Source organism: Acinonyx jubatus, chromosome E1, assembly GCF_027475565.1.
Source record: "Acinonyx jubatus isolate Ajub_Pintada_27869175 chromosome E1, VMU_Ajub_asm_v1.0, whole genome shotgun sequence".
Lineage (NCBI taxonomy): Eukaryota > Metazoa > Chordata > Mammalia > Carnivora > Felidae > Acinonyx > Acinonyx jubatus.
This window is the reverse complement of record NC_069397.1, coordinates 1620524-1640721: the sequence shown is the minus strand read 5'-3', so window position 1 is coordinate 1640721 and position 20198 is coordinate 1620524. Positions and strand designations below refer to the sequence as shown.

The window sequence follows — 20198 nt, the reverse complement described above, 5'->3', positions numbered from 1 at the left end:
AAGCCCTTCCCGGAGAATGTCAGGAAGCCGGCGCCCTCTGCCGTGGGGGCCACAGGAGGGGACGCTTCGGTGCGGGGTGGGGAGGGGGGGCAGCGTGGTCTCCACGTGGAGAGAGAGACTGCGCCTCGGATACAGAGTCAAGCAGAGACGAGACTCCCCCCCTTTCTTGACTGAAAAATGGCATTAAAAAAAGGAATCAACTAGTAGAAAGAAAACAGAAATGCCCCCTAACACGAGACCCAGAAAACCCTTCTGACAGCAAGACCGTAACCCGTGCTTTTCAAATCGATTACACCGATCCTACGTCTTCCCCGCCGCAGACACGGAAACCTGTCCCCAGATAGCCCGGCGGCAGCACCCGCCATCCACTCACCAGCATCGACAAGAAGGGAAGCCCCCGGCCGGACTGTAGAGACGCAGGGTCCCCGCTGTCCCCAGACCTCGCGGGCAGCTTGGCACACAGCGCGTCCTTCATAAAAACGAGCTTCGGTGATTCTAATTCCGTTCTCGCCTAGGTCCGAACCATTTCTTTGCTCATAGAAGAAGGCATTTTCCTGCTCTCCGCGTCCCGGGGGGACATTATTGGGATAGGTTCACGGGTCGGTGGTGTTGAGAACCAAGTAGTAAGGAGTCCAGGAGACGGCGGAATACAGAAAACTGGAAAAGCATAAAGCAGGAACCTGCAGAGTGGGAACGGAAGGTCTGAAGGACAGGAGCAAATTAACGGCATTGAGGTCAAGTCAAGTCAACCTAAACTCTGAGGGTAAGGTACTGCCCCCCGCCCCGCCCCGTAATAAGCACCTTTTGTTCAGATCATAAAGTATATCTCCCCTACACGTGTGGATAGAAGACGTGTACAGGTAAGAAAGCAATAATAAGCACTCGTGTGCCCACCACCCAGGCCAAGAGATAGAACGTAACTGTCCTCGGAAGCCACTCTGTGCCCTCCCTGATTGAACCCCCCCCTTCTCGGCAGTGACCACTATCCTGCAGTTGGAATTATTCTGGTTTTCTTCCAGTCGCCACAACCTACGTGTCCCTGTGTTGGAACAGGGAAGGATGGAAGGGAACAGGGAACCTAGAAGAGTAATGTGTGTTTACAAAAAAAGTAGGGCTCCTGCTGGCTCCGGGGGCTAAGCGTCTGGCTTTTGACTTGGGTCCAGGTCATGATGTCACAGCTCGCAGGCTAGAGCCCCGCATCGGGCTCTGGGCTGACAGCACGGAGCCCGGAGCCTGCCTCAGATTCTGTGTGTCCCTCTCTCCCTGCTCCTTCCCTGCTCACACTCTGTCTCTGTCTCTGTGTCTCTCAAAAATAAAGGTTAAACAAATAAAGTTCGTGCATTTAAAAAACAAAAAACTGTTGGTGACTTTTGCCAAATTGTTCACAAAAGCACGTGCCCCCTGGCACCCCTCAGGCCGACAGAGCACAAGAACGCTGTCTTACTCCTTCCCCAGGACAGCATAGCCTCAAACTAAAAAAAAAAAAAAAAAAAATTTGTTTGCCAAACCAATAGGTGAAAACACCTATTCATTATTTCGATTCACGTGTGCTGATCGAGAAGGTCGGTTTTTTGTTCCAGTGTACGAGAATCTGCCATACGATGAAGGCAGAGTGGTACATTTGATGTAGAAAACGAGGCTTAATCAAATAAGTCCCGCTGGGACAGCTGGAAACAATCATCAAAATACCAGCAGACCCTCAGCTGTCGACTGCTGGGGACGGGGGGAGGTCGGACACCTGCATGTAAAACGACACCAAGAAAGGCCTACGGTAAAGCCAGCATTTGTCATCTTGGAGCGAGGGAGGCCTTCCTCCCCTTCCCTGGAGCCCCAAATCGGAGACCATAAAGAAAAAGAAAAGTTTCCGTAGGGTCAAAAATAGAAAACCACAGGCCAGCGAAGACAAACCGGGAGCAGATGCCCGCAGCCCAAGAGCGGCTCATCTCTGTCCCTACAGAGCTGGCAGAAAGCCCTAAGAGGCTGGCGAGGTGCTGAACCCCCGGGGCTGCTGGGTCCCTCCCCAGGTGTAAAAACACCGACAGGTGGCGGGGGAGGGACTCCTGGCGGGGAGACAAGGCCATGAGCGGACCAGAGCAGAAAAAGACGTAGGTGGTAAAGATTAAAAAAAGAAAAAAAAATGAAATGAGAGAGAGAGATGGCAGGGGTGGGGGCGAGAGCGAGAAAGTAGGGGGTGGCTGCCCCAGGCCCAGGAGGCCGCGTGCTGCGCCCCCTCCCCGGGAGGCGACCTCTTTACTCAACTTGGCTACAGAAGAAAACAAAAGTCCTTGGGACTTACCGGTGCAGGAAAGAAGGAAGTCCGTGGTGGTTTCTGGGCGCCTCGTCATACGAGAGCTCAAATCGCCTTCTCCTCTCAGAACAGAGGCGACAAGAAGGTGAACCGGGGCGGCAAGTCTCCGCATCAGCCAGGCACAGACAGGACGTTCCAGGGAAGTTTCTAGGGCGTCGTGGGCTTGGCTTCAGAGAGAGAAGGTGGCGCGGCTTGTAGATTCTGCCATGAAGATTCCTCTGGTGATTCTGGAAGCCCGGGGAGAAAATGATTCCGACTCAGAGGAAAAAACCACGGCCAAGAACTCCAGGCTCCTCAGCAGTCGGCTGAAGCCACACTCTTCACACAAAAAGGCTGCAAGAGACAGTTATAAAATGTTGCGAATTAGATCCAAGATTTCATACTCCGAGCCTCTTACTGACTTTTGATTCTTCTGGTATTAACACATAGTATCTATACGAGTCATATTGAAAGTAAGTGGAGCTCAAGGGTTGTTTTTTTTAAAAGTCCACCAGAGGGGCACCTGGGGGGCTCAGTCAGTTAGGCGTCCGACTTCAGCTCAGGTCACAGTCTGTGAGTTCGAGTCCCGTGTCGGGCTCTGTGCTGACAGCTCAGAGCCTGGAGCCTGCTTCGGATTCTGTGTCTCCCTCTCTCTGACCTTCCCCCGGTCACGCTCTGTCTCCCTGTCTCAAAAATAAACATTAAAAAAAAAAAAAAAAGATTTTCTTTTTAAATAAGACTGAGCCAGACGATGTCCCTCGTTTGATCCTGTCTATTTAATAATATGTAAAACTGATTCACATATGATCAAAGTGAAATTAATTTTCTCCCTGCGGTCTAAACGTAGAGAAAACAGATTCCTGTATCTGATCGTGATTTCTTTAACCACATCACCTAAACATGGGGAGACGCTCTGTTGGGCAAGAATCTGAAACAGGAAATTGTCTTCACTTTATCCCAAACCTGGGTTTTGTTTTTATTCATTCTTATTCATTCATTATCAAAGGTAAGTGCCACTTTGTATGTAAAAGTAGGGATGTCAGTACCCTGAGGTAGAGGGCAGCAGTGAGAAGGCAGCGAAAGCCTGGCCCCCACAGCAGCCCAACGCCACGGTAGCTTTATAGGTGAGTTCTCTCAAACTTACTTTCTTTCTTTCTTTCTTTCTTTCTTTCTTTCTTTCTTTCTTTCTTTCTTTCTTTCTTTCTTGGAGACAGAGACGGAGCATGAGCGGGGGAGGGGCAGAGAGAGAGGGAGACACAGAATCGGAAACAGGCTCCAGGCTCCGAACTGTCAGCACAGAGCCCGACGCGGGGCCCGAACTCACGGACCGCGAGACCATGACCTGAGCCAAAGTCCGACGCTTCACCGACTGAGCCACCCAGGAGCCCTTAGTTCTCCCAAATTTTCAAGGCACGATCATCTGATTTCACACAAGTTCTCCCGAAAATAGAAGAAGAAGGCGGCAAGCCAACTCGTTTTACGAACTTCTCGCTTCAGCTAAGGTGAACACGAGAAAATAAAAACACAGGCCTCATTCACTTCTGAACATAAATGTGAAAAATCCTCCATAAAATATGGGCCAACCAAACCCAAAAGTTGACCGAACTAGAAACTGCCAATTAAGTCAAGTGACTTAAGTCAAGTGTGTCCCACACGTGCAAGGGCGGAAGTCATTTCTCTCTTCCCAACAGAGCCCCGTCTTGTTGAGACGCGGAGCGCGTGCCCGGCCCCGGGGAATGAGTCACGATGACGCACAATGTCCCCGGTCTCGTCTGCCAGACGCTCAGAATGCAGCCCTGTCTTGCGGCCAGAAGCACGCCGCGATCCATTTCTGACCAATGTCGCCAGAAGTCGACCAGGGGATGGGGCTGCCGGGAAAGTCTGTCCTCTGCTCGTACAAGGACAGTCACTTACGGTGAGGCACTGCTGTGCCCCTGCTCCTTCCCTGTCACCAGCAGATGTACGCCTTTAAGGCTGCCCGCCATGTTGCAAGCATGAGGTGACAAGGACAGGGACATGAAAGCCAGTGTGCTAAGGATGGAAAACGGAAGGACAGGTCCACTGGATGATGCCATCCTGCTGCTAGGCCCACCTGAGAGGGCCCGTCTCCAGACCACTGGTTAAGAAGTTAACACCCTCAGGGGCGCCCGGGTGGCTCAGTCGGCTGAGCATCTGACTTCGGCTCAGGTCACGATCTCACGGTTCGTGAGTTCGAGCCCCGCGTCGGGCTCTGCACTGACAGTGTGGAGCCTGCTTGGGACTCTCTCTCTTCCTCTCTCTCTGCCTCTCCCCCACGCACACTCTCTCTCCCCAAATAAATACATAAACTTAAAAAATTTTTTTTCGGGAAACAACTTCCTTAATTTGAAAAGGACTTTTAAAAATCTCCAGTTCACATGGGTCATGACGCCCTCACTGTAAAAACAGGAATAAGGCAGGACTGTCTTCACGGCAACACTGGGGGTCCTGGCCAACGCGCTAAGAGAAGAAAATAAAAGAAGCAGAGGAAAGGAAAAGATTAATTATGTGAGGGTATAATTACCAACGTGGAAAGCCTTGCAGAGCAACAATAAGCCACCAAGAGGAGAGTCAGGGACTTCCCTGGATGTAAGAAACATCAACACCAACAGCTCTCCTCACCCCCGCGGTACGAAGTCACAGACAACAAAAGGTCGCTCACAACAGTAACAAAGTCTCTCAAGTATTCAGAACTCAAAGTAATTAAGGATGTTCTTTAACTGTATGTAAAATCTTTACGGCAAAAATGCGAAACTGCTGTGTGTGTGTGTGTGTGTGTGTGTGTGTGTCTTTAAGTAGTCTTCACGGCCACCATGACCCTGAGATCAAGACCTGAGCTGAGGGGCGCCTGGGTGGCTCAGTCGGTTAAGCATCTGACTTCAGCTCAGGTCACGATCCCAGAGTTTGTGGGTTCGAGCCCCCCGTCAGCTCTGTGCCGACAGCTCGGAGCCTGGAGCCTGTTTCGGATTCTGTGTCTCCCTCTCTCTCTGCCCCTCCCCCGCTCACACTCTGTCTCTGTCTCTCAAAAATGAATAAATGTTAAAAAAAAAAAAGATTAGAAGACACAAGTGGCTGCCTCCCTCTATAGAGAGAAAAAGAAATAAAGCCGTATCCCTATTTCATACCATACGCGAAAGTAAACTCCGGGTGGATTAAAGGCTCTAAAACAAAAGGTGAAAAACTAGAAAGTTAACAGATGAAAACGTGGGAGAGTATTTCTGTGACCTTTGGGGTGGGACTTTCTTTTTTTTAAGTTTATTTATTATGAGAGCGACAGAGAGGGTGCAAGCAGGGGAGGGGCAGAGACAGCGGAGAGGGAGAATCTCAAGCAGGCTCCACGCTGCCAGTGTGGAGCCCGATGCGAGGCTAAAACCCACGGAGCTGCGAGATCATGACCTGAACTGAAACCAAGAGTCGGATGCTCAACCGACTGAGCCACCCGGGCGCCCCTAGAGGTGTCTTATTTATGTGGCCACACCTCCTTCAGCCCATGGAACAGGGTCTACCCCTTTAGAGCACGGGCGGTGTTTCTGAGGGCCTGCTGTCCCAAAGTTTGCCAGCTAGAGGGGTGGACAGATGTTAAAACAAAGTGTCACAACGGTTTTGTCAGGCCTATAGGAATTTACAATACGGTAACTAATCCATTCTAGACAGCTCACAGTTCACATTCCGCCCCACCGACCGAGGCCCACGCTTAGAGTCCGAGAGACCTCAGGAGAAGGCTCAGTTAGTGGCTTTGCCGTGAAAACACTGGGTAGAAACATTCCCTTCCAGCCGATAGCACTCAGGATCAGTTCCACGAAACCCTGCTTCTGAGTCTAATGTTCTGTTTTCATTGGGTTCTTTTGGTTACAAGGAAACGGAATGAACTGAAATCACCTAAAAATACGGTTTTACAATAATCGGCCCAGACGAGAGTCACCAACGGGTGCTGTACTTTGCAGGCCAGAGTTGAATTAGGAACAGGATATTTACATAGTGTCAGAACATCGCCCCACAAAAGTTGCTTCTTAGTGAGAAAAGAGGAAACAGTATCTCGACGGTGGAAAAGCACGGTGGATTCCACCTTGACCAAGTATCAAAGTTAACAGCACCCCCGCAGTAGGTCAAATTGATATGAAGTATTTCCTGATATGATGCCCCCAGAAAGCCACATCCCTTGTGTAACAGTCATGCCGGAGAAACATACGGCAAATCCAATGGTGAGAAGCATCAGACGAGTTGAGGGAAATTCTACACAGTCGAGGGACATTCTACGTAATTACTGGACTGTAGTTTTCAAAAATGTCAAGGACGTAAAGAATCCAGACAGTTTGGGGAACTACGGGAAACAAAAGAGCTATGGTCCCGGATGGGTTCCTAGACGTGGGCGGGAGGGTGGCGGGGGGAGCTACAAAGGACATTTTTTGGACAATTGACAAAATGGGAATATGAACTGCAGATTGGATCATACTATCCCATCAGTATTGAATTTCCACATTAATAACCATACTGCAGTTCTGTAAGAAAATGTCTTTGTTTTTAGGCAACACACGTCGAAATTCAGTGGCAATGTCTCCGAGTTAGTTCAGGGAAAACCCTCGGAGACACAGGAGACACAGGAATAAAGCCAACGAGACCAAATGTTAACAAGTGGGGAATCCGGGCCAAGCGGATCCGTAAGATTAACCCTCACCCGGTATGTTTAATGCCAAGTGTGAGAAATTGAGAAGCCTGCAGAAGGTGGCAATGCCCACCAGGGAGATCTCCGCTTCCGGCAAGATGGGTGTGTGCTTCGCTGTTCCGCCCATTAAATCCAACCAAATCCAGGACATTCTATATACACCCAAGAAGTGAAGGAATTCGCAACCTAGAAACAAAAACGTTTATTGCCGGTGGGATGAGCCCTTTGTGTTTTTTCGGTTTTGTGTATAATTTTTTTTAAAGTTTATTTACTTATTCCGAGAGAGAGAGACAGAGAGAGAGAGAGAGAGCTAGCAGGGGAGGGGCAGATAGAGGGGGAGAGAGAGAATCCCTAGCTGTACCCCTAGTGCAGAGCCTGATGCAGGGATCAAACTCATGAATGGTGAGATCATGACCTGAGCCGAGACCAGAGTCAGATGCTTCACTGACTGAGCCACCCAGGCGCCCTAATAGTAGTATTAATAATAAGCCTGCTCTCTCCAGCCAGAGGACCAGGAAAGGGGTAGCCTAAGAAGGCAGAACTTGGGAAATGGCCACTCTATTCCAGACATTCTACCACGGACAAACTGTGGCCACCCCCACACCAGCAGCCAAAGGTTGAGCCTAGATTTGCACCCTCCCCAGGCTTGTCGCCAGGTGCCCCAACATCTCTGCCGGGCTGGCAGACTCTCTGGGAAGGCCAAGTAGGGGAGCAGGGACTTTCACCCCAGCCAGCTGGTAACCACAGGGGAGCCTGGATGTCCATCCCAGATTGGCCACCATGAGGCACCCTTCCCATCCCCACTGGGATGGCGTCAGGCGGCCCCAGGAGGGTCAGGACCGTCAGTCATTTCTGCAGCCAGGAGGTCATCCTCACCCAGGTGGCTCCCAAAGGACAGAGGTGTTAGGGTTCTCTGGGGAATATTTTATTTTTTTTGATGTTTATTTGTTTTTGAGAGAGAGAGAGAGAGAGAGAGAGAGCGCGCGCAAGCGTGAGCAGGGGAGGGGCAGAGAGAGAGAGGGAGACACAGAATCCGAACAAGCTCCAGGCTCTGAGCTGTCAGCACAGAGCCTGACGTGGGCCCTGAACCCACGACCCGTGAGATCATGACCTGAGCCGAAGTCGGACGCTTAACCGACTGAGCCACCTGGGCGCCCCTGGAAAATATTTTAAAGCAGCCACGATAAAAAGGCTTTAATGAGAAATTATGGATGCACTTGAAACAGATCAAACAGAACTTCAGCAAAGGCACAGAGGGTCTAAGGAACTAAATGGAGACCGCAGAGCTGAAAGACATAACAGCTGAGATTACAGCTCAGGGAGTGGGCCCCACAACACAATGCGGGAACAGAGAAAAGAACCCGTGACCCGGAAGATACGACAATAGAAACCACCCATTCCGCACGACAGAGGGAAAACAGACTTAAAAGCACAAACGTCTCGGGGACCTCTGGGGCTCTAACAAAACATCTGACGTTGTGTCATCAGAGACCCAGAAACAGGAGGAAGAGGACGAGGCTGAAAAAAGTTCTCAAATGATGGCTGAAGACCACCCAAATCTGGCAAGAAACAGACACTCACACGTTGCAAGAAAGCAAGCGAACCCCTAACCGGACACACCCAAAGATAAACTCCCCTCCGACCCAGAAACCGCACTCCGGGGGCATTTTCCCAGGAAAATGAAAGACTTTATGTTCCCACAAAAATCTGTATGTGAATATTCGTGGCAGATTTATTTGTAACAGCCAACAACTGGGATCTGCCCAGTCGGCTTTCAGTTGGGCAGTGGTTACACTGTGGTACTCCCCGCAATGGAATACTACCTAGCAATAAAAACCAGTGCACGCTACAAACCGCGGACCTCCAGGGGAGTGTGCCGAGCGGACAGAGTCGACTCCCAGAGGGCATATACTGTACAATCCCATTTATATAATGTTCTTTTTAAAAAAAAATTGTTTTAACGTTTATTATTTTTGAGACAGAGAGAGACAGAGCTCAAGCAGGGGGAGAGGGGAGCACAGAGAGAGAGGGAGACCCAGAACCCGAAGCAGGTTCCAGGCTCTGAGCTGTCAGCACAGAGCCCGACGCGGGGCTCGAACTCACGGACCGCGAGATCATGACCTGAGAAACAGTCGGATGCTCAACCGACTGAGCCCCCCAGGCGCCCCAACATTCTTAATGTGACAAGAGGGCAGAAATGAAGAGCAGAGCGGTGGGAGTCAGGGGGTAGGAAGGAAGCATGTGTGGGTATACAGGGGCATCGTGAGGGATCCTTATGGTGAGGACAATGTCAGTATCTGGGTTGTGATATTGGAACTGGGGAAAGGGCACGCGGGATCTCTTATTTCTTACGACTGTCTGGGAACCTATAATGATCTCAAAAAAAGTTTCATTTTTAAAAATCTACCTGAAATTTAAAAAATACCTTTGTGGGGGTGCCTGGGTGGCTCAGTCGGTTAAATGTCCGACTTCAGCTCCAGTTATGATCTCATGGCTTGTGAGTTCGAGCCCTGAGTCGGGCTCTCTGCTGTCAGCTCAGAGCCTGCTTGGGATCCTCTGTTTCCCTCTCTCTGTCCCTCCCCTGCTTGCTCTCCCTCTCTCTCTCTCTCTCTCAGAAAATAAATAAATAAATAAATAAATAAATAAATAAATAAATAAATAAATAAATATATTTTGAAAAAGGAAAAAAAAATTTTAAATACGTTTCTAAACAATACCACTTAAAAAAAATGGGGTGCCTGTGTGGCTCAGTCGGTTAAGCATCCAACCCTCGATTTCATCGCAGACCATGATCTCACAGTTTGTGAGTTCGAGCCCCACATAGGATCCCTGCACTTGGGATCCTCTTTTCTTCTCTCTCGGTCCCTCTCCTGCTAGCATTTTTGTGCTCTGTCTCTCAACAAACAAAAAAACACTTAAAAAAAGGAAAAAAGGAAAATGCAATCTTTACCTCCTAAAGCTTATTATGTTGCAAGTAACAATTCCAACACCAATTAAAAAAAAAATTAGGTTTCCACTCAGTGATGTCAATGGTTTCTTTCCATTTAAAAAAAAATTATTTCAATATTTATTTGTTTTTGAAAGACAGAGTGCGAGCAGGGAAGGGGCAGAGAGAGAGGGAGACCCAGAATCCGAAGCAGGCTCCGGGCTCCGAGCTGTCAGCACAGAGCCTGACACGGGACTCGAACTCACAGACCGCGAGATAATGATCTGAGCCGAAGCTGGATGCTCAAGGACTGAGCCCCACCCCCTGCGTCCTGCCATTTTCTTTTTCTTTTTCTTTTTTTTTTTTAGTTGTAGCTTTCCTGACATTAGCGTCATCCTAGGGCCTTATCCCCTGTGATCATAAAATGATTCAATCACTCATCCAGGGTCACATATTTCCTGCCCACATCCAGAGAAAGCATGCCTACTTCAGTCACCCCACAGAAGCCTTGGGCTTTGTTACGAAGGGACCCACTTACCTTTTCTTTCTGACCCTGAACCAGTCTCGCTCTCACGGTGGGAGACTCTGACCAGCTTCTATGAGGATACTTGTGTGGGTCCTTGTGACTGGCTGAGGCCCACTCACGTAGCTCGAATAGAATCATTCCCACCAAGAATCCTAAGGGTGCAGTAGAAGTGATTTTTCAAAAGAAAAAAAGGAAGGTTGAGTGGATCTTGAGCAGACCTCCAACTAATGTTTCCTGCACAGAGCTCTTTAAAAATGCACCTCAGGGGCGCCTGGGTGGCTCAGCTGATTGAGCATCTGACTTCGGCTCAGGTCACGATCTCGCAGTTCGTGGGTTCGAGCCCCACGTCGGGCTCTGTGCTGACAGCTCAGAGCCTGGAGCCTGATTCCGATTCTGTGTCTCCCTCTCTCTCTGCCCCTCCCCTGCTCACGCTCTGTCTCTCTCTATCTCAAAAATAAACAAACATTTTTAAAAATTAAAAAAAATATATTAGATAGCACGATGCCATACTCAGATGAAAGGTATGAATTAAGTGGATTTACCTAAAAAGCAGGGAAGATTGAAAGTAAGTGAACTAAGATTTCAAGAACTCAAGAAGGTAGAAAGGGAACATGAAAGTAAGCTCAAGGCCTGAGGAATTATTAAAAGGTGGGAGTAGACATTCATCGTCAAAGGGAGAGGGGAAAAAAAAGAAATCGACTAGTAAAACTAATAAATCTGGTTCTTTGGCTAGTCCAATAAAATAGGCTAATCTTTGGCAAGTCCGATGAAGAAAAAAAAATGGGGGGTGGGAAGAAAGAGAGAAAAGAAAAAGAAAGAAAATACAAAAAACATTAGGGGTCATGACTACAGATACGGAGATTTTAACAAACGGTAAAAGCATAAGTGTTCAAACTTGCGATACTACATTTGAACAGCTACATAAAGTAGATATTTTAATTAGAAAATATCAATTAATTGGGACACCTGGCCGACTCAGTCAGTGGAGTATGTGACTCTTGGTCTTGGGGTTGTGTGTGTGAGCCCCACACTGGATGCAGAGATTAAAGATAAAATCTTTAAAAAAAAAATATTAAGAAAGAAAATATCAGTTACCAAAACTGACTCAACATCAGAACTGACTTAAGGGGGGAGGATCAAAAAATTTGACTCAAGAAACCTCAACAGACCAAAAATGATAGTAGGAATTGGAAAGGTATTCAGGAAGCTATCTCCCAAATGGCATCAGGTCCAGATGGTTTTATGGGTCCACCTAACCTGCATTGAACAGAAAATTCCTGTAATCTCTAACTTACCCAGAGAATGTAACATTTTCTAACTTAATTTATAAGGGCAGCATAACTCTGATAACAAAACAAAACAAACAGAACTCAAGGTGGCTCAGTCGATTAAGCGTCCAACTTCAGCTCAGGTCATGATCTCATGGGTTGTGAGTTCGAGCCCCGCGTCCGGCTCTGTGCTGTCAGCCTGGAGCCTGGAGCCTGCTTTGGATTCTATGTCTCCCTCTCTCTCTCCCCTCCCCAGTTCATGCTCTCTCTGTCTCTCAAAAATGAATAAATGTTAAACCAAATTAAAAAAGAAAAAGAAATCTATGGGCCACTTTTATTTTCTAACTTAGATGTAAAAGTTTGTATTTTATAAGTAGGCTCCATGCCCAATGCAGGGCTTGAACCCATAAACCTGAGCTCAAGACCTGAGCTACTATCATCTATAAAGAACTCACCAAACTCCACACTGAAAAACAAATAATCCAGTGAAGAAATGGGCAGAAGACATGAATAGACACTTCTCCAAAGAAGACATCCAGATGGCCAACCGACACATGAAAAGATGCTCAATTCACTCATCAGGGAAATACAAATCAAAGCCACACTGAGATATCACCTTATGCCAGTCAGAAAGGCTAAAATGAACAAATCAGGAGACTATAGATGTTGGAGAGGATGTGGAGAAACAGGAACCCTCTTGCACTGTTGGTGGGAATGCAAACTGGTGCAGTCGCTCTGGAAAACAGTGTGGAGGTTCCTCAAAAAATTAAAAATAGAGCTACCCTACGACCCAGCAATAGCACTACTAGGAATTTACCCAAGGGATACAGGAGTGCTGATGCATAGGGGCACTTGTACCCCAATGTTTATAGCAGCACTTTCAACAACAGCCAAATTATGGAAAGAGCCCAAGTGTCCACCAACCAATGAATGGATAAAGAAGATGTGATTTATATACACAATGGAATACTACTTGGCAGTGAGAAAGAATGAAATCATGCCATTTCCAACAACGTGGATAGAACTGGAGAGTGTTATGCTAAGTGAAGTAAGTCAGGCAAAAAAGAACAGACACCATATGCTTTCATTTGTATGTGGATCCTGAGAAACTGAACAGAAGACCATGGGGGAAGGGAAGGGGGAAAAATAGTTTCAGACAGAGAGGGAGGGAGGCAAACATAAGAGACTCTTAAATACAGAGAACAAACTGAGGGTTGATGGGGGGGTGGCGGAGAGGGGAAAGTGGGTGATGGGCATCGAGGAGGGCACCTGTTGGGATGAGCACTGTGTTGTATGGAAACCAATTTGACAACATACTATTTTTAATAAAAAAATATAAATAAAATTTTCAAAAATGGAGAAAAAAAAAAAAAAGACCTGAGCTGCTATCGAGAGACAGACGCTTGACCCACTCAGCCCTACCCAGGCATCCCTAGATGTGAAAATTCTAAATAAAATGTGAGCAAGCCAACCTACAATTATATTAAAAGAGGGGCGCCTGTGTGGCTCAGTCCGTCAAGCTTCCAACTTCGGCTCAGGTCATGATCTCACGGCTCATGGGTTCTAGCCCCGCGTCGGGCTCTGTGCTGACAACTCAGAGCCTGGAGCCTGCTTCGGATTCTGTGTCTCCCTCTCTCTCTGCCCCTTGCCAGCTCACACTCTGTCTCTCAATAATAAATACACGTAAAAAAAAAAAAAAAGAATAATTCATAATGGCCAACTAGTGTTACTCCCAGGCATTCAAAGATGCAAGATTAGAAGAAAAAAAAAAATCAGAACATTAACATGTGAAGAAACGAAAACACTGGATCATTTCAGCAGGTGCCAAAGTGTATGAATCCCTCTCTTCTGCGTCTGCAAAAACCTTCAACGTAGGCATCTTCGAGGAAGCCGACGCGGCCTCCTCTTACAGAAGCTGGGAAAACGCCGTTGGCTTTCCTGGGCTCCCTGGCAGCTGGGTCACCGGCTTACGACACGTCCCCCTCACACCAGCCCTGGCTTCCCAAGGCGGTAGGTACCACGTCAGGGCAGGGAGGCTGCGCTGAGTTTCCGTATCAGCAGCTGGAGCAGTGTGGGCTCCAGTGACCCCGTCTTGCGGCAGGAGCAGAGGTTTGCTCACCAGACTCGTTCGGCAGCCTGGCCCTGTTCCAAGTCTGGTTCTCTAGCCCCTTACCGGGTACAGCCCGGGGAGGAGCCAATGTATTTGTAACGAATTCCCTTTCATTCTAAGTCAGCCTGAATGTTCTCTGAGGCTTACACGAAACCCCTGACCCATACAAATGTAGCCAAGCTCAGCAGCCCCAGGGGCCCTACTCCACACCGTGGTCTCTCTCTCTCTCTCTGTCTGCAACTTGTCACCTCACTTCCTGCTGCTTGACTCCTTGCTTTCTCCACGGTTTCAGGTACTCTTTGCAGCAGGCTAATGAGATAAATGGCAGATCTGGACATTCACTGCATCTGGCTCAAGTGTCACCGGTGCTGAGCAGACAGGAGCAGGCCCGTGATGTCCCTTGTGGGGACAGCAGGTGGGACATGTTCATCATCGGGAAGAGAACCAACAGACACGGGAGCTCACTTTCTTATAGGCACCTAACTTGGTCTTGGGAAGCTTTTGTTGTTGTTTTGTTTGTTTGAAGTGATTTCTACACCCAACGTGGGCCTCGAACTCATGACCCTGAGACCAAGAGTCACATGCTCCACCAACTGAGCCAGCCGGGTACCCCAAGTCTTGGAGGTCTCAAAAGGCTTTCCAAAGGAAGAAATTCTGGGCTGGAACTTCCCAGATAAGTGAGGGTCGGGCAGAAGGGAGGCCAGAGTCAGGAGACCAGCTGGGAGGCTGTCGCGGTGGGGTGTAGAAAGCAAATGGTACCTCGGACTGGCGATGGTGGCGGTGGGAACAGGAAAAGTGGATTTCAGAGAGACTAGGAGCTGAAATGAGCGTGGCCAGGTGACAGGTTGGACAGGGAATGAGAGGGGAAGGGTTCAGGGTGGCCATCAGGGATCTGTTGGTACTGAGTGGCCAAATGCGTGGACGGTGGTACCATTCGCCGGGTTGGACAACAGGGGGAGTATCTCAGTTTTGAACACGCAGCTTCAATGCCTGTGGGACATCCAAGGATTCCAAAGGGCAGGGGGACCTAGGGGTTTGGGTCTCAGGAGAGGGGTCTGGGCTAGACATAGGTTTGAGTCACTGGGGTGTAGGTGTGGTTGAAAAGCAAGGAAAAGAAAGAGGGTGATCCCAGGTGTTTGTGTAGCACAAGAGGAGGGGCGTGCGCCTGGGTGGCTCAGTCGGTTGAGTGTCTGACTTCAGCTCAGATCATGATCTCACAGTTAGTGGGTTCGAGCCCCGCATCGGGCTCTGTGCTGACAGCTCGGAGCCTGGAGCCTGCTTTGGATTCTGTCTCCCCCTCTCTCTCTCTCTGCCCCTCCCCACTTGTGCTCTGTCCCTCTCAAAAATAAATGTCAAAAAAAAAAAGAAAGAAAGAAAGAAAGAAAGAAAGAAAGAAAGAAAGAAAGAAAGAAAGAAAGAAAGAAAGAAAAGGAGAGGGCCAAAGGCCAAACTCCGGGGGTGAACTTCTCACGAAGGGCCAAAGAGGAATCTACAAAGAAAGTCCAGCCAGAGAAGAGGAGTGTGCGTCATGAGTCCCGAGTGGAAGAGACGGTGGTGATGCGGGTCAGAGAAAACACGTTAAGATCACAACGGAGAAGCGCCCAGTGGGCGTAGAGCGCTGGCACTGGTGACCTCGACCAGAACTGAGCCAGTGGGTTGGGGGTGGGGTGGGAGGGACCATGCTAGAGACAGGGGGAAAAGGCAGAGGGAGGTGAGGGTCAACACTGGAGACCGTAAGAAGGCAACAGTGAGGGGCAGAGAGCGGCGGCCGGAGGCTTAAAAGCCGGGCGAAGGTGGTGGTTGGAGTCCAGTCCCAGTCCGCCCGGCAGGAGAACGGAGCCACAAGGAGCGCGGGGGACAGTCGTGGAAGGAGATGATAAGGGCCTGTGTCCGGGAGGGAGACAGCTCCCGGGTCACAGGAGTCCCTATCGGGCTGGCGTTTCCTCCCCCTCCCTGAGCCCTTCCTGCCGCCCGCCCGAGCAGGCCCTCCCTGGAGTTGGAAGAGCAAAGGACAGTCACCGTGGCAGCAGCTCTGTGCCTTCGGAGGTCTTTGCGCTGGCCCGTAAGCGGGACTTGGGGGCTGGGGGCCCCGAGGGAGGGGTGAGGACGAGGACGTGGTGCTGTCCAGGCTTTGGGGGGCGAGGGTGGGAGACGGCAGCGGCGGGGGGGCGGGGACAGGACGTGTGGGAGCTCGGTCGGCAGGGGTCCCAGAGGCTGGGGGTGGGGGGCTAGAGTCTGGGCGGGGCCTAGTGCCCCGGGCCCAGAGGTGCCCACTTAAGCCCCCCCCCCTTCCCGGCCAGGCCCCCATGCCTCTCCTCCTGTTGCTGCTGTTGCTGCCGAGCCCTTCCCGCCCCCAGTCCGTCTGCGAGGTCTCCCAGGTGACCAGCCAGGTGGAAGTGAACTGTGACAACCGGGGGCTCAAGGCACCGCCTCCCGACCTGCCGGCCGACACGGCCATCCTCCGCCTGGGCGAGAACCCCCTGGGCACCTTCTCCATGGCCTCCCTGCTGCCTCTGACCCGGCTCGCCCAGCTGCACCTGAGCCAAAGCCAGCTGACCCACCTGCAGATGGACGGGACGCTGCCCGCGCTGGAGACCCTGGACGTCTCCCACAACAAGCTGCGAAGCCTGCCCCCGCTGGGACAGGCCCTGCCGGCGCTCAACACCCTCGACGCGTCCTTCAACGAGCTGACCTCGCTGTCCCATAGTGCCCTGGACGGCCTGAGCCAACTCCACGAGCTCTACCTGCGTGGCAACAAGCTGAAGATGCTGCCGCCCGGGCTCCTGGCGCCCACCCCCCGGCTGAGGAAGCTCAGCCTGGCCGACAACAAGTTGAACGAGCTGCCCCCCGGGCTCCTGGAAGGACTGGAGGAGCTCGACACCCTGTACCTCCAGGGGAACTGGCTGCGGACCATCCCGAAGAACTTCTTTGGGGACCTCCTCCTGCCCTTCGCTTTCCTGCACGGCAACCCCTGGTCCTGCGACTGCGAAATCCTCTACTTCACTCGCTGGCTGCAGGACAACCCCAATAACGTCTACTTGTGGAAGGAGGGAGTAGACGTCAAGGCCATGACCCCCAACGTGGAAAGCGTGCGATGCATCAACTTGGCCAACACACCCGTCTACACCTACCCGGGGAAGGGCTGCCCCACCCTCGGGGATGCGGACATAGGCTATGACGAGTATGAGGACGAGGACCCCTTCACCACGGCTGGGATCACGCTCTCCACCAACACCAAAGCCCGCACAACCCACTGGCCCCCACTCTACCCAACGTCTGATTATCCACACAGCCAGACGCCCTATCTGTCTTCTACCCAAGAGTCCACTGAGAGTCAGAATACATCCGTGACCACCCCAGAACCCACGACGACCCCCCCCACCACGGAGCCCCCCACGACCCCCACCACCACGACCCCCCCCACCCCAGAGCCCCCCACGACCCCCACGACCACAACCTCCCCCAGGACCTCCCCCACCCCGGAGCCCCCCACGACCCCCACGACCACAACCTCCCCCAGGACCTCCCCCACCCCGGAGCCCCCCACGACCCCCACGACCCCCACGACCACAACCTCCCCCAGGACCTCCCCCACCCTGGAGCCCACCACGACCCCCACCCCCACGACCTCCCCCACCCCGGAGCCCACCATACCCCCCACCACCCCAACCACCTCTGAAATAACCACATTCTTAACCACCCCCAAAGCCACCTCATTCCTTACGACCCGGCCACGTGCCACAACTACCCTCCCAGAGGCTCAAGGGGTAGCTCGAGAGAATGCACGCAGCCCCAGAAATGACCCTTCCCTCGGCCGGGACGCGTGCTGCCTCCTTCCCCTGGGCTTCTACGTTTTGGGTCTCCTCTGGCTTCTGTTTGCTTCCGCGGTCCTTATCCTGCTACTGGCCCGGGACCGCCGTGTGACGCCACAGGCCCCGGCCACAGCCACATACACCACGCATCTGGAGCTGCAGAGGGGGAAGCAAGTGCCCGTGCCCCGCGCCTGGCTCCTTTTCCTTGCAGGCTCACTGCCCACTTTCCGCTCCAGCCTCTTCCTGTGGGTGCGGGCTAACGGCCGCGTGGGGCCTCTGGTGGCAGGACGGCGGCCCTCAGCCCTGAGTCTGGGTCGTGGTCAGGACCTGCTGGGCACGGTGGGCATTAGGTACTCTGGCCACAGCCTCTGAGGCTGGGGGGTGTGGGGACCTTGAGAGGCTGTGATGTGACGGCTTTCCTGTCGGGATCTAGCTTGGGGGGTGGGGGGGGTAATTACTTTTCCTTTATCCGAAGCCTCTTCTCCATAGCACGGGCACAACCTCGGCAAAGCCGCGGGGGTGGTGAGATGCGGGAGCCAGGAGCTCATAGAACAAGGCTCCCCACGCTGTGGCAGGGGAGGGTCCCAGACCGCTAGGCTATTGCCATCACCTTGGGGACGCTTCAGGAAAAAGGAGATGCACCAATCAGCACTCTCACACGTGTGTACTGAAAAGACCTGGAAAGAGACATATCGAGATGGGAGCCTGGGGCGCCTGGGTGGCTCAATTAGTTAACACTCAGCTCACAATATCGCGGTTCGTGAGTTTGAGCCCCGCGTCGGGCTCTGTGCCCGACAGCTCGGAGCCTGGAGCCTGCCTCGGGTTCTGTGTCTCCCTCTCTCTCTGCCCTTCCCCTGTTCACGCTCTGTCTCTGTCAAAATATAAACATTAAAAAAAATGTGAGCCCTGATGACCCCTGGGTAGCATAAACACGGTGGTTTTATTTTCTTTTCCTCTGCTTAGCATTTCCTAAGTTTTCTACCACTGTAAGGTATTTGTGTTTAAAAAAAAAAAAAAAAAAAAAAAACTTCACAAAGAAAAGTTCCTTTCCTTTGGAGAGGAAAACGGTGGCCCATCTGAGGCCCCACTGCCCCCACCCTAGTTGGATCACTCCTCACCCAACAGCCTGGCAACCCACGCCCCCTGCCTCCTCCAGGGGGGCAGCCCCTCACCACCGTGAGCACTGGTGTCAGCTCAAAACCTAAGTTTCCCTGGAGCTGCCCCCGTGCCTGGGGCCTCCGAGGAGCCAAGGCGGGGCCTCCTGCTCTGCTCAGGTCCGAGGCACGGATGGGAGTGGGGCTGGTGATGTGCCCACCTTAGTGGGTTGTACCGAGTGGTCTCAGTGAAGCCTCCCACTCCTAAGCTAGAACACAGGCAAACGGAACCCACTTCCCCCCTGCTTCTCTCGACTCTGTCCTTTCCCCAGCGCACCGAGCCGGGCTTTCTCTCCTCCGGGGTCGCCAGCCCAAGCCGGGGCTTGCAGCCCGGACAATGGGAGTGCAAGCTGAGCCTTTCTGGCTCCAGACCCCCTTCTCCAGAGGGCGCCAGCTTGAAAACCTGACCGCGCTCCTCTCCTGCCTGGAATGCTTCCCTGGATGCATCAATCTTGAGCTTGGCCGCCAAGGGCTTCTATGCACTGACCCAGCGAACCTCTTACAACAGGCGCCTCACCACCTGTGTTCCAGCTGTTGCAGACTTCCAGATCACTGGCTCCGCAGCATTCTCCCTCTGAGCCTCTGCTCTCCTGCCGGCCACGAGCGCTGCCCCCCCCAGCCCGAGTACCGCTAGCACAGGCCTCTCTCCCAGGCTGGGCCAGATGCCCCGCTGTTCACCAGCTCTACCTGCGTTACCCTGCGACGGTCTGCTGCTCTCCTCCCTTTACCGCCGCTCGCGGGCCATCCTCCCCGCTGGACTTGGAACCTCCTAAGGACAAGCTCCAGGCTCCCAGTGTCTCAGAGCGGCCGCCATGGCCAGGCCAGCAGGTGCCCAGAGAGGGTAAGGCGAGAGGCAGAACTGGGAGGGCCCGGCGGGGGCGCCAGACCGCCGAGCCCCACCTCTTCTCCGGACAAGGCTCTGCCAAGCAGACGGTTCCCACCTGCTGCCTGCCTGTCCCCCGGCCTGGCTCAGGAGCCTTCGGGGCCTCAGGCTGCCCAGCCTTCCTTCCAGTTGACCTTCCAGTGCCCTTTTATGCCCCAGGATGTTTTTAGGCTCCTTGAGGCACCGCCTGGGAATCTTTCTTCTAAAGAAAACGGGGAACGTAGTCACTCTCCGCAGGGTAGGGCTCAGATCAGGATTCTAGCTAACACACCCCATCTCCTCAAGCCTCCAGGCTTTGGGGGCCCCAGCTCCACGCTGATTTCTTTCAATCACCCTCTTCCCACAGATCAGCCTTCCCCACTGACTCCTCGTTCCCTCCTCTTTGGGCTGCAGTAAGAGCCACGGGAGCCCGGAGGCTTTTCCTAGGAATCACGTGAGGTGATTCTGACATCCTGGGACTGACTCTAGTGGCTGGCAGGACCCGCGCTTTCGTTTTCCTTACCTGCTGTGACGACAACGCTGTTTTACACGGCGGCGTTCGCCTCTTCTTT

The 20198-nt window shown here is 52.0% G+C and overlaps 1 protein-coding gene and 1 long non-coding RNA gene across 3 annotated transcripts; one reads left to right on the top strand and one right to left on the bottom strand.

Annotated features, from left to right (window-relative positions):
* Positions 1-1001: 1001 nt before the first annotated feature.
* LOC128313356 (uncharacterized) lies at positions 1002-11057 on the bottom strand. Of its 2 annotated transcripts, XR_008293941.1 has the most exons (4): positions 10433-11057; positions 7042-7154; positions 2297-2641; positions 1002-1738 (listed from the first exon to the last, which is right to left on the bottom strand). It is a non-coding gene; the product is annotated as an uncharacterized LOC128313356 (long non-coding RNA). The 2 variants fall into 2 exon arrangements; XR_008293940.1 differs by lacking the exon at positions 10433-11057 and having other exon boundaries at positions 7042-7959.
* Positions 11058-15494: 4437 nt separating this feature from the next.
* GP1BA (glycoprotein Ib platelet subunit alpha) lies at positions 15495-18540 on the top strand. The gene is made up of 2 exons (XM_015069378.3): positions 15495-15860; positions 16099-18540. The coding sequence occupies exon 2, from the start codon at positions 16105-16107 to the stop codon at positions 17980-17982; it is 1878 nt and encodes a 625-aa protein (XP_014924864.3). The 5' UTR covers positions 15495-15860; positions 16099-16104; the 3' UTR covers positions 17983-18540.
* The last annotated feature ends 1658 nt before the right edge of the window (positions 18541-20198 follow it).